Consider the following 18,580-nt stretch of genomic DNA (forward strand, 5'->3'; position numbering starts at 1 on the left):
TATAGAATTCCAAGTTATACCATTTCTGTCATAAATTATTTTCCCTAATGTCACCAAAAATGGTTCTTAGAATCTTCCTCTCAAAATCACCAAGAAGCTTTTCCCCTCATTGTCAGAGTCCATATCTCTGAAAATAGGTTAAGACTGGGGATGCTATTAAATCTGTCAAACTAGGTATGAATAAGATGGGCAAGTCACTATCTGAGACTGAATGAAGATAGAAGGCCCTGGAGGTCTTTAATGCAACTCCTGTTTATGGAAGATGAAGGGGATAATCAAAGATAGAGGAACTGCCTGGACGAGGATTTTGCCATTTCTTTATCTTCTTTACTAATAATAAAGCAGAAAGTCTCTCTGTCCGGAGGATGTCTGTAGGATGTCCGTAGGATGTCTTTGACGCGCATAGCGCTTAAACCGTTCGGCCGATTTTCATGAAATTTGGCACAAAGTTAGTATGTAGCATGGGGGTGTGCACCTCGAAGCGATTTTTCGAAAATTCGATGTGGTTCTTTTTTTATTCCAATTTTAAGAAAAAAAGTATCATAAATTACGAAATTATCGTAACGTGGAACTGTAACATGGGCACAAGCCAATTGGCGAGATACGAAATTATCATAACGTGGAACCGTAATGTCGGTACAAGCCAACTGGCGAGAAAATTCACTATACATTATTTGTAAATATACAGGCGAACCAAAAGACCTTTTGATTTTTCTATTGCGGGCGAAGCCGTGAGGGTATCACTAGTTACTAATAATAAAGCTGAAAATCTCTCTGTCTGGATGTCTGTGACGTGCATAGCGCCTAGACCGTTCGGCCAATTTTCATGAAATTTGGCACAAAGTTAGTTTGTAGCATGGGGGTGTGCACCTCGAAGCAATTTTTCGAAAATTCGATGTGGTTCTTTTTTTATTCCAATTTTAAGAAAAAAAAATATCATAAATTACGAAATTATCATAACGTGGAACCGTAACATGGGCAGAAGCCAATTGGCGAGATACGAAATTATCATAACGTGGAACTGTAACGCCGGTACAAGCCAATTGGCGAGAAAATTCACCATTCATTATTTGTAAATATACAGGCAAACCAAAAGACCTTTAATTTTTCTATTATGGGCGAAGCCGTGCGGGTGCCACTAGTTAGAAATAAAAAACTCGAGGTCAATTTTTTGCAGGTGGAAGGAATGGGGAAGGCTTTTAAGGGAAGCTCAGGTCCCTCAACGACTAAGAAAGTTCTTCTGCCTTTATATAGGAGTTTAGTAAGACCTCATTTGGAGTATGCTGTTCAGTTTTGGTCACCTTATCTGAAGAAAAATATTTTTGTATTGGAAAGGGTTCAAAGAAGGGTAACTAAATTAGTAAGGGGACTCTCAGATTTAGATTATGATACCAGACTTAATAGGCTTAACATGTATAGCCTGGAGCAAAGGCGAGTCAGAGGGGACATGATTCAGTTATTTAAATTTATCAAAATGAAAGATGTAAATGGATTAAATTTTTGCGGGAAAAGCAGGACAAGGGGTCATTGTTTTAAGCTATTTAAATCTCAGGCTAACTTGGAAATCAGGAAAAACTACTACTTTAGCAGGGTCGTGGGCACTTGGAATAGCTTACCGGAAGAGGCGGTAATGAGCAAGGGAGTGGATAGCTTTAAGAGGGCCATTGATCTTCATTGGGGACTAATTAATTGACTAGGACCAGCCTAGCTGGGCCCAGAGCCTGTTGCTGGTCGTCACATTTGTATTTGTATTTTGTATTTGTATTTGTCACAGAATTCCACTGCCAACCCGTAGAGCAAGCGTTTCACCCTTCTTTAGACTTCCTTGTCGCTCCAGAAATGTTGGCCATCAAAGTGTTCCTTAAACTTAGGAAATACAAATACAAAAGTGACGACCAGCAACAGGCTCTGGGCCCAGCTAGACTGGTCCTAGTCAATTTACAATCCCCAGTGAAGATCAATGGCCCTTTTAAAACTATCTACTCCCTTGCTCATTGCCACCTCTTCCGGTAAACTGTTCCAAGGTTCCACTACCCTGCTATAATAATAATTTTTCCTAGTATCCATGTTAGCCTGAGATTTAAATAGCTTAAAACAATGACCCCTTGTCCTGTTTTCAGTGCTTAACTTCAGCCCGGTAACATCTTTCATTTTAATAAATTTAAACAACTGAATCATGTCCCCTCGGTCTCTTCTTTGCTCAAGACTGTACATTTTTAACCTTCTAAGCCTGGAATCATAGTCTAAGTGAGAAAGTCCATTTATTAGCCTTGTAGCTCGCCTTTGAACCCTTTCCAATACATTAATGTCTTTCTTAAGATAAGGAGACCAAAACTGAACAGCATACTCCAAATGAGGTCTTACCAAACTTCTATATAAGGACAGAAGAACTTCTTTAGATTTGTTTGAAATAGATCTATTGATAAACCCAAGCATCTTATTGGCTTTGTTACTAGCAATGCTGCACTGTTGGCTAAACTTTAAATCCTGACTTATTAAGACCCCCAGATCAGTAACTTTGTCTGCCTGACTAATGACTGGACCTTGCAAATAATAACTTGTACACTTATTTCCATGCCCTAAATGTAGCACTTGACATTTCCCAGCATTAACAGCAATACCCCATTTATCAGCCCACTCCGTAATATGATCTAGATCCTCTTGCAGCTGTTTTGCTTGTTCTTCATTATCTACAGTCCCCATAACTTTGACATCATCAGCAAAACAATTCATGTTCCCAGAAATATTTTTGTGAATATCGTTCATAAAAACAATTAAAGACGTACCGAGTAGCACTTTGGCCGAGTAGCCGAGTACCGAGTACTCGGCCTTTCACTACTCGGCCGAGTACCGAGTACTCGGCTTTTCACTACTCGGCCGAGTTACCAAGTACCAATTATGTTTTAAGAAGAACCACCGACACACATGTGATGAATTTTGAACTTATTGGAATAGTAGTATAGACCTCCTTGTCCATATAATAGTTTTTAAAACTAAATTCCTGCTGAAATTTAATTACACATTATATAAACAATTTTGTTTGTGTCAAAAATTTTACAAAAAAAAAAATATTTTTAAAACTAAAAATAAATAAAAAGTATCATTTATCAAGTTGGAATTAAAACAAATTACAGTGAAATCCATCTAATGCAGACACTAACAGGACATTTTTTTTTTTGCCCGCAATAGAGAGATGTCCGCAGGACAGGGGTTAATAATGTTATTCGCATTGGAACTGGGGAATTAAAAATTGTCCGCATAAGAGGGATGTCCGTTAGGAGGGGTTTCACTGTATACCAATCAATTACAGTTCTAGTCCGCTAAACATAAATAATTTTAAAAAACAGATAAAACAAATGTGCAGGAACACTGCAGACACGTGTTTCTGACCCCCCATTACAAGGAACGTCTTTTTCAGTGCATAACATGTGAGCTGAAGAATAAAGACATACGACAAAAAAATCCGAGTTTTGTCTTTAAATCCACGAGCTTCCATTTTGTGCATTGAAAAAGAAATTCCTTGTAACACCAAAACACGTGTCTGCAGTGTTCCTGCACTGTGATTTTAACGTTGTTTTATTTCCTTTTATTTTTTAAGCAAAGGTATTTTTATATTTTTATAACTAATTTTTGTTTGTAGCAAAAATTCATTCTTAATATAAAAATTCCATATTTTCTATACTTACCTTTTTTGAATAATTTTTAATAAATAAGTTTTATTAACTTTGGGGACATTAAAATAAAGATTTATTCCATTGAAGCATTACAAACTTCATTTATCTCAAAATTTAAATTTGACTTATAAATTTTAATTGTAAATGATTGCAGAATATAATGCTTGCTCTTTTTTTTTAATAAATTTTAGTATCTGTCTTGGACATCAATCAACTTTTTGCAACTACTCGGTATTGGCCGAGTATCTGATCAGAATTTGGCCGAGTACCGAGTACTCGGCAAATTGGCCGAGTAGGCTGAGTACCGAGTAGTTACCGAGTACTCGGTACGTCTCTAAAAACAATGAACAAAACAGGCCCTAACACTGATCCTTGAGGAACCCCGCTTAAAACCTCATTCCAATTAGAGTAATTTCCCCTTACAACTACCCTTTGTTTCCTTCCGGTCAGCCAGTTTTTTACCCAAATGAAAGTTTTCCCTCCTACTCCTATATCAGCTAATTTGCTTTGGTACCTTATCGAAAGCTTTTTGAAAATCAATGTAAACAACATCTACAGGCTTCTTATTGTCCAAAGCCATGGTAACTTTGTCATAGAAATGTAATAAATTAGTTGCACAAGATTTGCCTTTCCTGAAACCGTACTGAAAACTAGTCAATAGATTATTAGTCTCTAGAAAATTTACTATCTTAATTTTTATCAATGTTTCAAAAATTTTGCAAACCAACGAAGTTAGACTCACAGGTCTATAATTTCCCACACTCCCTTTAGACCCTTTCTTGAAGAGCGGTGTAATGTTAGCCAGCTTCCAGTCCTCTGGCACTGTCCCCGAGTTATAAGAAGCATTGAAAATATTTACGATTACATCTGCTAATTCCTGAGCACATTCAACTAAAATTTTTGGATAAATATTATCAGGTCCCGGAGCCTTAGTCTCTTTAATTTTTTTCAAATGAAGTAAAACGTCATCCCTGGAAAATACAAAGTCCTCAAGCTGTACTATAACTTGTATCTTGTAGCTAACCACTAAACTCGAGCTCCGAACTGCAAATCAAGAACGGAGTGGTTTGTTGACTGTTATGTCCCACTCTGGCAGTAGAATTCTGTGACACTTGATACAGAAGTTAAGGCACTGTTGAGAATAATGCACAGAAAAAGATGGCGATTATGTATAAAAAAAGAGAATTTTTTTTCTTTCCAATGATGTAAGTTTCAATAAGAATAGACTGCTGTATGTTTGTAAAATTGATGAGAACCTTACTTTTGGATCAACCCTCGTAATTAACATTCATATTCATACATGGTCATGAGAAACACGACATAAAAAAAAAAGAAACAATGTTATAAAACAGTAACCAGCAAAAAATTTTATAAAACAAAAATTTCCAAAAGTGTTAATGCATGTATGGCTAAAATTGCTAGAGCAGTGTTTCTCAAATTGTTTCGCAGGACCCCTGGGAAGCTCAATTAAGGGTTCCAAGTCATTTTTTTTTTAAATTCCAAATAGTCACTTAGAAAATCTGAAAATATATGTTGTATGCAACATTCAATAAATATTTTCTGGATGAAGAGCGGAGAAAACATTAGAACGCATTTTGAGTTATAAACTTAATTCTTCTAAATCAGGGGGCTGGCCAGAGGATATTCGGGTCTGTTAACGGACCCTTCACAAAAACCCTATCATCCAAAACGCACCATTCACAAAAACCCTATCATCCAAAACGCACCATTCACAAAATCCGGATCTAACAAAACGGACCTTTCACAAAATCCCGATCAAACAAAACGGACCCTTCACAAAATTCTGATAAACAAGATCGGATCTTTCACAAATTGTTGATTGAAAGAGCAAATCTGAAAGCAAAATAAAGCATATTTCTGTGTATAAACCGATATTTTTTAGGGATCAGCTTATACAAAATCGGCTAATTTTGAAAAAAAAAAAAAAAAATCAGCACTCTTGCAAGCAATGCTCTTGCAAGCCATAAATAATTGCTACTACCAAATAAATATAACGGTTGTTTGTTTTATCACAGCTAATTAGCAGTAGTGTTCATGTAAACTTTTCTGAAAAGGCATTCTGTAAGCATTTTCTCCTGCTCATAATTTAATAAACAATAATAATATATATCTGCGAAATACAAATACAAATACAAATGTGACGACCAGCAACAGGCTCTGGGCCCAGCTAGGCTGGTCCTAGTCAATTAATTAGTCCCCAATGAAGATCAATGGCCCTCTTAAAGCTATCCACTCCCTTGCTCATTACCGCCTCTTCCGGTAAGCTATTCCAAGTGCCCACAACCCTGCTAAAGAAGTAGTTTTTTCTGATTTCCAAGTTAGCCTGAGATTTAAATAGCTTAAAACAATGACCCCTTGTTCTGCTTTTCCCGCAAAAATTTAATCCATTTACATCTTTCATTTTGATAAATTTAAATAACTGAATCATGTCCCCTCTGACTCTCCTTTGCTCCAGGCTGTACATGTTAAGCCTATTAAGTCTGGTATCATAATCTAAATCTGAGAGTCCCCTTACTAATTTAGTTACCCTTCTTTGAACCCTTTCCAATACAAAAATATCTTTCTTCAGATAAGGCGACCAAAACTGAACAGCATACTCCAAATGAGGTCTTACTAAACTCCTATATAAAGGCAGAAGAACTTTCTTAGATTTGTTTGAAATAGATCTATTGATGAACCCAAGCATTTTGTTGGCTTTGTTACTAGCAATACTGCACTGTTGACTAAACTTGAAGTCCTGATTTATAAAGACACCCAGATCCATAACATTTTCTGCCTGATTTATGACTGAGCCCTGTAAACGATATCTCATACGCTTATTTCCATGACCTAAGTGTAGCACTTGACATTTCCCTACATTAACTGCCATACCCCATTTATCTGCCCACTTAGTAATATGATCTAAATCCTCTTGCAGCTGTTTTACTTGTTCTTCATTTTCGACAATCCCCATAACTTTTACATCGTCAGCAAAACAATTCATGCTTCCAGAAATATTTTCATTGATGTCATTCATAAATATAATAAACAAAAGAGGCCCTAAAACTGATCCCTGAGGAACCCCACTTAAAACATCACTCCAATTAGAATGATTTCCTCTCACAACTACTCTTTGCTTCCTACCAGTAAGCCAATTTCTAACCCAAAGTAAAGTTTTTCCTCCTATTCCAATGTCAGCTAACTTGCTGAGAAGAGCAATATGCGGTACCTTGTCAAAAGCTTTTTGAAAATCAATATAAACAACATCCACACATTTTTTGTTATCTAAAGCTGAGGTAACCTTGTCGTAGAAATGCAATAAATTAGTAGTACAGGATTTACCTTTCCTGAAACCATACTGCAAACTAGTCAACAGACTATTAGTCTCTAAGAACATCATGATCTTAATTTTGATCAAAGTTTCGAAAATCTTACAAATCACCGAAGTCAAACTTACAGGTCTATAATTCCCAGCAATACCTTTAGACCCCTTCTTGAAGAGTGGCGTTATGTTAGCCAGCTTCCAGTCCTCTGGCACCATCCCCGAGTTATAAGAAGCATTGAAAATATTCAAAATAACATCCACTAATTCCTCTGCACATTCAACTAAAATTTTTGGATAAATATTATCTGGTCCCGGAGCTTTAGTTGCTTTAATCTTTTTCAAATGAAATAAAACCTCCTCCCTGGAAAATACCAAATCCTCAAGCTGTATAATAGCTTGTGTCTTGTTAGTGTCAACTGTTGAGATACAGTTATAGTTAAACACACTGGAAAAAAAGTTATTTAGAACATTTGCAATATCCCTATCGTTTTGGATTAAATTTCCATACTCATCAACCAAAGGCCCAATTTGACTGTTTCGAGCTTTCCCAGAATTAGCGTAAGCAAAAAACCTCTTAGGGTTCCCATCAATGTCATCTGCCAGCCTTTGCTCCAATTCCCTTTTCTGAATCCGTACCAAATACTTAAAATTTCGCCTTGCCTTACCATACTGGAGCCTCTCCGCACTCTGACCAGTTTCTTTAAACTTACGAAAAGTGGCTTGCTTATAATTAAGAGCTTCTTTAGTCTCCCTGGAGAACCACATGGGCCAATTTTTGGTACTAACACCTTTTCTCCTAAATGGAACATAGTCCCCAACGGTTTTAGCAAGTTTATCCTTAAATTCCGTCCACTGCTGATCTACGTCGCTATTTTCCAACCCTGACGAAAAAACCTCTTTCAAGCTCTGCCTAAGAGCAACAAAATCAGTGTTTCTGAAATTGGGCACAAACCTAAAATTATCATCTTTGCACACTTCAAATTTAACCCGGAACCTAATGCTGTTATGATCACTATCTCCAATATGCTCCCCTACACTCAACCCCTGAACAAAACTACCTATGTCACAAAAAACTAGATCCAAAATCGCCTCCTCGCGAGTTCCCTGAGTTACAACTTGATCTAAGAAACAGTCACCAATTACTTTTAAAAATTCCTCTTCTTTGCCATTACTAGGGTAAAAATTACTCCAATCAATACCCGGAAAATTGAAATCCCCCATTATGATAACGGATCCCTTACTGGACATGTCACTAATAATACGGTACATCTGTTCATCTTGTCCCTGGTTTGAATTAGGTGGCCTATAAATGTTTCCAAAGCATAGCTTTTTGCCCTTACTGCTCATCAACTCCAGCCAAACCATATCAATATCAGTAGGCTTATCATTTATGACCAATTCATTGCAAATAAAATTGTCTCTAACATAAAATAAAACCCCACCACCTCTTTTACCTACTCTATCCTGTCTGAACAAATTATACCCAGCAATATGTAATAACTCTGCATCAGATTCGGTAGCCCATGTCTCTGTAATTCCAATAACATCCAACTTCTCATCCATAACTATGCTTTTCAATTCATCCATCTTGTTCCTAATACTGCGAGCATTGGTATAGAAAACTTTAAGCATGCCTAAGTTGCTTTTATTTAACACCCTGAAATTTCCTAAATTACAATTGTTAACATTACTACTCTTGTTCGTCACTTTATTTCCATTTCTAGCAATACCCAAAAAAATTTCATTCTCTCGATACCTGATGCTTGAACCATGCCCCCCATTCCAACTTAGTTTTTTGACTCCGAAGCCCTTAAAATTAATCCACTAACCATTTTGACTCCTGTAGAGCTCAGATGCAGGCCATCCCTAGCAATCCAATCCCGTTTACAATGACTCCATACATCAATGAACCTGATACTGCGCTTTTCGCAAATTGACTTCAGTAGCAAGTTCATACACCTCGCACGTTGATTTAGCCAGCTCCTATGCACTCCATACCTGGGAAGCAAACCAACCACTTGGACATTCGTCGAAAAGCTGGTTGCTTTATCCAACAGGGATTCCCATTCCCTAGAAAACTCCTCATTTTTACTGTGACCTACATCATTTGTTCCCACCCATAAAGTAACCATGTCCTCCTTATGCAATACTCCCTTCTTTTCAGCAACCATATTAACGTCTTTTACCCGAGCCCCTGGTAAACAACACCTAGCCACCTTACGCTTTACTCTCCCAACTGTGTTACCCACCTCCCTTACCATAGAGTCCCCCAAAATTACACCCTTAGTTTCCCAATCTAACTCCTCATTTAAAACTTCCCCCTGAATCTCTGGAACATTTATACCCTCTGCAACTGGCCTACACCCTAATGCTAACTGGGCTTCCAAAACTAGCATCTTAAGTCTTAAGTCTGAGAGTTCAGCACATTTAGTGCAAATATAATCCTCCTCAAAAACAGACTCATTTTCCCCCTTATACAGGCAGAACATATGACATAAATCACAAGAGATCCACCTGTCCCCCTTCCCACTCTTTACCTCTTTCATAATGCATATAACACCCATTTCTACTCAGTGAATATGTTCCAAAAGGCAAAACAGAAAGATAAAAATGCAAAAAAACACAGAATAAATACTAAAAACAGCAGTAAATAAACAGAGTTGCTACACCCAATAAAGCACACAAGATCAAAAACCAGGAGATCACCACATGTTAGGCTTAGCTCCAAAAAATGCAAAAACACTTCAAGAATACAATAACAGCAAAAATGAGCCCCCAAAACACAATAAAACTAAATTACATGATAAAGTGAAGTAAAAAAACCTAAAACTAGACAGTAATAATGAAAAATTATAGTAAGAAAACACTTATCAAATTAGCAGCAATAACACTCCCTGCATCACAAGGCGCCCTCTAGTGGCCAAAAAGAGACTTAGAACTGCAAAGGGATAGTAAGGGTGTTGAAAAAATTTGATCGCTTCAGATAGTGTTACCAACTTCAAAATTATCACCACTTATCGTCTGACGTTGAACCTTTACAATGACTTAATTAGAAAATATTCTCATCATTTTACCAGCTTGTCAGTATTTGCTTTTTTATGGTGAGGTGTGGTGCTGAAGTGCTGCAGTGCGATGTTTAATTGTTATTTTGGGAGAAAATTATACAGTTGGCTTTCTGTTTAACGACTTTCAAGGGACCACAAAAAATCGTCCTTAAGTAGAGTGCGTCCTTAAATAGAATGCATTTAACACTATAGTGGCCCATCTGGGACCGTGAAACACTGTCGTTAAATAGAGAAAGTCGTTAAATAGAGCATCGTTAAACAGAGAGCCAACTGTATGTGTTTTGATTTTTCGATGCTAACAAGGATGATTTAATTTTAAATAAACTCTTTTAATTACCGTTTTTTTTTCTTTAGATGTCTATATTTAGAAAAATGCAATCTTTTAACATCCGATATGAGAATCATATTTTGTTCTTTTTTCAAGCTAACTTCGCCTTATTAGGATGCAAATAAATGAAAAGTTTTTTTATTTCTGTTAAAACTCTCATTGCAAGTTTTTAAAGCAAAATTCCATTTTCTGTTATGAGATGTTATGAAATGTTTATCATAGGACTCTAAAATGCAATTTTAAAATAATTTTATCAAAAATATTTCTTTTACAAGCTGTTTTTATACTGTTGATGCCTTCACTTTGAGAATTGCGATCTCTTTGCATCCGCTATGGGAATCCGATTTTTCGAATTTTTGATGATTATTACGCTTTGTTAAGAGGTAAACAATTAAAATATCTATTTGTTTTTGTTAAAATCACAGAATTTATAGGTTTTAAATGAAATTCTGGGAACTAATGTCATATACCCCACTCTTGGGACTTTTTCCTGTTGGCACCAAGCGTCGCCAAGAAAACGATGTATGACCACTTTTGTCATACATCCTTCTTAGCAATGCTTTTTTAGCGCCAAAAGGAAAAATTCAGATAAAAAACATGATCAAAAAACATCAGAAGACAATATATATAAAAATAACATAATACCACAGCAAAAAACATCGCGAGTATGTGCTTCAAAAATACAAGAAATTAGGAAGTTTTTGTACACAAAGGAAAAATCATTAGTAGGTATTTGAAATGCTTAAATTAACAAATTACTATATAAAAGCTATTTTCCAACATGCATTTCATCAAACAAAATAATGCTCATACTCTACTAAAAAAGAACAAAGCGTTTCAAATTGTGATGTTTAAAGCAGAAAACATCCCAAAAATATAACTATTTCATCCAAAAAACGCTTCGTTATTCAAATTTTGATGTATGAAAAGCAAAAATGCCTCGACAGAACATCCAAACATAAACAATACAAAAATACCATACATTAATTTGCTATCCAAAAATGCTTTCAAAATACCTACTAAAAATATCTATTATATTTTACATAAAATAACACCTTCATATTTTTATAAAATCGTAGATTCAACTTATTTTCAGAAATTCAGTACCTAAAGGAGGCACGTTTACAGAATATGCTTGTTTAGTTCTTGGCACCGATAAGAATTAACTTTTAGAATAAAATAACTGTACTTTTTTTTTGTAAAATAAATTTACATGCTGTAAATGGGCAGTTCTCAAAAGGTGGGAGCAAACACAGACTTCAACTTTGAAGCTTCAACACCAAATAACTTTCATTTTAATTAACTCAAAAATTTTTGAGTTAAATTATAATACTGTATAGAGACAAGAATTGACATAAATTATGGAAAAATTGCTCTTCAAATGCCCTTAAAAATATATTTTCTTTGCTAAAAGTCACAATTTTGGACATACCAAAACGTTAACTGAGCAAATGTACCATTAAAAAAAAAATTTTTTTTAATTATTTCCGTACATTTCAAAAAAAAAAAAAAAAAAATTAAAGGTATGAATCTTACACTGAATAATTTTTTGTTAATATTTTACACAAATAACAAAAGTAAAAACAAATTATTTACTTTGTAAACGATTTTAGAAAAAAGTAAGTTTGAAATTTGATGCATGTCCAAAAGTTACGATCTTTACAATGCTATTATTTGAGACCTAAATATATGTTTTCGTTTTAAAGGCATTTATCGATCCTGAGAATCAATTTTTAATTGTTTAAAAGTGTTTTCATAAGCTTTTATGCAGTATCTTAGAAGAAAAATAATTTTTCTTAAACATACATGTGAGATGTCCAAATGGCGTTACGATCTTGACGCCGATAATTCTGTCCGTTTATTCATAATTTTTGATCATCCACTGTCTTCTAACCTCAATAAAAAAGGTTATTATAATGTTATCTTCTTTAATCTATTGGTATTTTGCATAATTAATACGTTACACATGGAACAATACATAAATTACAGTAGAAACATGGCTGGTTATGATCGAACGAAAGCCATTTTGCGCTAAAATCGCCAAGCAAACTCCGTTGGCGACAACACAGTGTACGATAAGCTAAAGGTTACCAAAGGGGAAATCCAGTTTGACAAATGTAGTTTTTCGTCAGCTGCACCAGTTTTGGCGACTTTATCACCTGCGCTAGCAATTTTTTTTCTCCCGCTTTTATTATTTTAGAATTTTTTTTTTCTCTTTCTTTTTGAAACACATAATTTAATGATCTCCAAACAGGAATACGAATTTCTTTTTTCAGTAATTATTTTTAGACATCGTTTTAATTTTCATGACACTAACAAAAATATTCATTTATAAAACTGATGTCACTTTTTACATTTGTATTATTTTTAATTTGAAGCTTTTTTTTTAAATTTCATCAACTTTTTCAAAATCATTCCAAAACTTTATTATATGTAAAAAGCAGTATGTATAGCCATTCAAGTACTTGATTAATACCCTCTTTATTATTAAATTGGAAAATTTAAAAAGTAGTAAATAAAATTTTCATTGGAAAAGTTAAAAATCAGATTAACAAGTGTCAAAAATAGTAAAACTTACATTCAGATGATGTCCAAAATCCGTTACCTACAGGACAACAATGTCCAAAATCTGTGACCTACAGACTGCTGATTTAATTTGATAATTAACAATTTTTACAAATACCTGCTGTCTTTTCATGTTCATATATTGTGTTCTAGGTATGCATACTATAGAATAAAAGCAAAATTGATGTCAATTTTGAAAATTTTTGAAATTGCTCAAAGTTAACTTTTTTGTTCCCACTTTTTGAGAACTGCCCAAATATGAAGTTAAAAACTACAAGAAATCTTCAAGATTTTGTAAAAACATAAGAATTTCGGAAGTGAGAGTTTTAATTCTTTTTAATTCTAAAAGAAAAACTTACGTTTTTATTGTATAATTCCTCACACTCAGTCTGAAACACAACATATAAAACAATGCTCCTTACCGAGACACACCCAAAGTTGGATTTTACTTTTAATTAACCGTCAAGTTTAAAGAAACTGGCATTTTCTAATATTTATTCATCAAAACACAACTACTGAATCTAAACCAACACAAAATAAGCTTTCCAATAAAGTATATTGCACGAAAAACCAATCTATCCAACGTAGATCGTGGACCGCTAACATGTAAACAAGATTGAACAGATCTAAGATTGTCTTCGTGTTGCCAAACACAGGTTAGTTTAGCCAGGGATGCCATGCTTAAAAAGTTATTGCTTCATTGGCGAGAAAAATATTTCAATTTTGAGTAAAAAAAACGAATGTCGCCAAATGGGGGGGAGGGGGAGGGTATGTCACATCTGTACCAAATTCTGTGCTTTTTTAGAGTGTCTTGGGTCAAAAAGTTAAATGCTGAACCCTCTTCTGAATTTTATTTTATTTATTTATTTTTTGTTACAATTATTTTAAATACTGTACAGAAATATTTCTAGTATGATTTAACATAGTGTAGAATGGCAGATAAATATTGAGACATGAGAGAGTGATGCCCCCCCCCCCCCCTCCAAAATCACACTCCAGAATGATTTTCTCGACACAGAAGAGGAAAACACTCAACTTTAAGTTTAATTGATGCAGTTTGTGCCATCTCTAAATTCTAAAATTTTGTTTAAAAAAAATTTTTTTTCTTTGCCAAAATTATTTGATTTTTCACAAAAAAAATTCATTTTGCACAAAATTATTTGATTTTTCACAAAAAATGGACCCTGTGAGAAATCCTGGACAGACCCCCGTAAATAATACACTATTGTAGATAAAACAAGGGTTCAGTAAAAAAAAGTGGATATTAACCTATAGGAACACAGACAGCATATTCAGCACGCCACTCAGCGAAAAAGCTGTGCTGTGACTTTCAGAATAGTCACTTGACTAACACCCGACGATTAGTTATCCTTTTTGCAAGGTCCGTTCAGTGATATACTTGTGTTTAAAGTCAAAAGTTGCATCTTTCTCTTGTTCTTTTTGATTATTTTTCATAGAAACCACATAAATGTTCCAATGTTGTATGCAAAAAGCATTTAAAAATAACAAAAATACAATCATGAAGAGAGCTGGAATAATTGTTCAACAAATACCAACGAGTTGTCTCAATGACTAAAATATCATACAGTAAAACCTGTAAAGTTGACCACCTTTGTAAGTTGACCACCTGTCTAAGTTGACCGCTTTTGTCAGGAACGGAATTAGACCTATCTTATATAATGAAGGAAAACCTCTGTAACTTGACCACCTCTCTATCTTGACCACCTGTCTATCTTGACCACTAATGAACACCAAATTTGGTTTGGAGTATTGTAAAAAACCCTTTGTAAGTTGACCACTAGGCAAAAGCATTAGATTGTACTAAAAGTTTCATCAGTTATGCCTGAAATAAGTAACCAGACATTTTAGAAAACCTATGAATATTTATGTTTCCATCGAAAAACATTGGGCTAATGAAAGTCCCAGAAAATTCGCCAAACTTCAATAAGGAGTCATTTTGTTGAAAAGTAGATTGCCATGGACACAAATGTACAAGAAAAAATCAAATGAAGAATTTGAGTCACTTTTGACTTGTTATGAATCTTTAGGAATTGTTAATATCAAGTAAGTAGTTTTTCATAAGCAATGGGGCAATTCTTTTTTTTTTGATCAATTTGCAGAAATTTTAAATTTGTATGATACTTAACGCGTCATTCTGGTAAATAATCTCTAAAAATATTGAAACAACTTTTTTTTTCTTATTGTTTTAAAGTAATGTTAAACAATGAAAGTGAGTTTAATGTTTATTATAATTAGTTAAAAAATGAATGCATGGACAAGAAATGACAAAAAAAAATGTTTTCATTACTACCCTCTATAAGTTGACCACCTGTCTAAGTTGACCACGAAAGTTCTGCACCGCAAGTGGTCAACTTACACAGGTTTCACTGTACTATGCATTTTTTTTTTTGTGAAATTCTTAAAACCAAAAAAAAAAGTTATCATTAATTTTTACAAAAGTGTGATTGTATTTGTTTTAACTGTGTTTGTATGTTCAACTAGATCTTTGTTACTTCACTATAACATTAGTGTAGACATTGTATCAAATGGGAAAATCTTTAAAAATTCATAGTTATGGTTTAAAAATTGTTGGCGTGCAGAGTACTCCACCTGTGCTCTTATGGTACTTCAAACCGTCCATGTTCTTAAAGGTTAAAAAGGGTTCTCCTTATCAAAAAGAAATTAAGAAATGCTGTGCTCAAGTTTACCCTTATGAAAATGATCTATAGAATTCTATTAAAAAAATCTTTAGAAATACCTATATAGAGTCTTATAGAATTATGGCCCAATTTTCTATAGGTTGTTTTCTATAAAATTCTATAGTGAAAAATTCTATAGGTTTCTATAAAATTAGTTCTATAGAATTCTATATACTTCTTATAGAATTCTATAGAGTTATTTTAATAGAATCCTATAGAAATGTCCCATAGAAAATTGGGCCATAATTCTATAAAACTCTATACAGGTATTTCTTATAGAGCATCTATAGACCTTCTTATAGAACTTCTATAGAGCCTCTACAGATCTTCCTATACAGCCTCTAGATCCTATTAAGAGCTTCATAAAACACAATGACATGCTTTACATAATTAATATACATTTGAAAAACCAAATTATACCTAAAAATATTAGGTGCAGCAATTTATTACAACGACGACACATTATTGTTAGATAAAGACACTTCATAAAACTGGACAGCGGTACCATTTGGAAGTGCTGATTAAATATTAAAACCCCTATCAGTATAAAAAAACAATGTTAACATGTCTAAACTTTCGGTTATTGTTACTTACATAAAAATTAATAATGCAAAAATCACTAGTATGAGCTCTATTTATTTAGTAAAATCAAATGCTATTTCCGATGTACAATGAAATTCATTCTGGATTAAAAATTCAAGTTTTGTTTTATAACTACTATTCATAAATTTTTTCATTCCCAAATGGCTTAAAATAACAATTAAAAATATAAATCTAACAAAACAACACAAACATAATACATACTTTCTAACGAATTCGGCAAGTTTTGGCCATTTTCAGCGCAATGTTGGATCGCACGTGCAATGCAAAATGAACGATTCGCCTTTCGGGGCAGAAAGGGGGAAAACAGACTGGCGCATGTACAAAGAGATTGAGAGAAATATTGCTGGAAGCTCTCGCAACAAAATACGCATCTTGGAATTTTGATTATTTTATTTACTAAACAATGACAAGAAGTTATACGATTTCTCACACACTTAGAATTAATTTCAATGTTTAGAAGTTTTATTATTACTATAAAATAACTTAAACATTGTAAATAATAAATAATTTTTATCTTTTATGATTTTTTTTTATTTAATTAATTTTGATTTTTTTTTTCTTCGAACTATTACAAAATGCAACATATTATTATTAAAGACCATACTAAATCCGAGGTTGTAATAAAAAAATGACCTTAACAAATAATTAATTATTAAAATTATTTATTCTTAAAATTAAATAGATTAATTAGGAATTAAACTATTTCATTTTAGGGATTAAACTTTCTAATTAATTAGGGCTTTTTAGCCTTTCCAAACTAGATGTATTGTATCAACACTAATGAAAACTGTAATAGTAAACAAAATGAACGAATTCTCAACTTTTTACAAAATTCTACAGTAAGGGAAGTTTTTTTGATCAAATTCTATAGAATTTCATAGAATTTATTATCTACAGAAACCTTATGCTCAAATTCTATAGCAGTTTCTATAGAACTTTATAGAAGAAATTCTTTATAGAATCTTCATTCTCAAGTTCTATATGGATATCTATAGAATTATATAGAAATAATTTCAAACTTTGACAACCTTTTTAATTTCTTAAAAAGTAGGAGAAATTTCTCTAGCGGCAGGAGACCAGAAATTGAAAAGTAAAGCAGGAGGATTAGCATGGCTGTTTCTTAGAAATTTGACTGAAGAACTCATTTTTACACACAGCTTAAATTTAAAAAATCTTAAAACCTGTAACTTACAAGATTTAATTTTGAAACTTCCTCCTCTAATGGTTTATTAGATTGCACCGATTTCCGAGCAGTTCTCTTCATTATGATACAGCAGAAAACAATTACTTTAATATTCGGTCAAAGAACTGTGTTTTGGCGTTCCGATTTAAAAAAGGAAAACAAATGCGAATTTCGAACTGCTTTACTTCACTTCATCTTGTAGTTATAGTAAAAAAAACATCGAATGGTGCCTCCGCTTCTCTTGTGAGCGTCAGAACGTCAAGTGACGTCACTGCAGGTATTTGCGCTGTCTCCAAACACAGTGCAGAAAGATGGAGTTCATAGTGCAATTAGGGATTGCAAAACTGGACCAAAAATGCAATACCGGTGTTCCGAAATATCGGAATACCGGTCAGTGGCGGATCACCGAATAGGCGCATGAGGCGCTAGCTGGGGCCTCCAGGAAAGCAAGGGGCCTCGGAGCCGCGTCACTTCCTAAAAGATGGAAAGTCAAAATTTTGAGTGGAAAATGCTCAAAACTGCTGGAAATTGACAGTTAGTCATGGATTTTAGGCGCGGGCTGATTGCTCCCTATAGGGGCCCCTGCGTCTAAAGGGGCCCCAGGCTTCAGCTGTCTTCGTTTGAATTTTTCCGGGAAAAAAACTTTCTTTTGAGAATTTGCCATGGAAAGTCATAATTTTGAGTGGAAAATGCTCAAAACTCATGGAAATTGATAGTTAGTCATGGATTTCAGGCGCGGGTTGATTGCTCTCAATAGGGCCCCCCTGCGTCTGAAGGAGCCCCAGGATTCAGCTGCCTTCGTTTGAATTTTTTTTTGGGGAGAAAAAACTCTCTTTTGAGAATTTGCCATGGAAAGTCATAATTTTGAGTGAAAAATGCTCAAAACCCATGGAATTGACAGTTAGCATGGATTTTAGGCGCGGGCTGATTGCTCCCAATATAGGGCCCCCTGCGTCTAAAGGGGCCCCAGACTTCAGCTGCCTTCGTTAGAATTTTTCTGGGACAAAAACTTTCTTTTGAGAATTTGCCATGGAAAGTCAAAATTTTGAGTGGAAAATGCTCAAAAGTCCTGTAAATTGACAGTTTGTCATGGATTTTAGGCGTGGGCTGGTTGCTCCCAATAGGGCCCCCTGAGTCT

At 34.3% G+C, this 18,580-nt stretch overlaps 1 protein-coding gene across 2 annotated transcripts in view; it reads right to left on the reverse strand.

The window, feature by feature from the left end:
* LOC129229365 (ARL14 effector protein-like) overlaps positions 1 to 17,586 on the reverse strand; it is a 46,545-nt gene extending 28,959 nt beyond the window's left edge. For both annotated transcript variants that reach the window (XM_054863656.1, XM_054863655.1), the window contains exon 1: positions 17,452 to 17,586. In XM_054863656.1, coding sequence (XP_054719631.1) covers positions 17,452 to 17,523 — 72 coding nt within the window. In that variant the 5' untranslated portion in view covers positions 17,524 to 17,586. The remainder of the gene's footprint in view (positions 1 to 17,451) is intronic.
* Between the last annotated feature and the right edge of the window lie 994 nt (positions 17,587 to 18,580).

Source organism: Uloborus diversus, chromosome 9, assembly GCF_026930045.1.
Source record: "Uloborus diversus isolate 005 chromosome 9, Udiv.v.3.1, whole genome shotgun sequence".
Classification (NCBI taxonomy): domain Eukaryota; kingdom Metazoa; phylum Arthropoda; class Arachnida; order Araneae; family Uloboridae; genus Uloborus; species Uloborus diversus.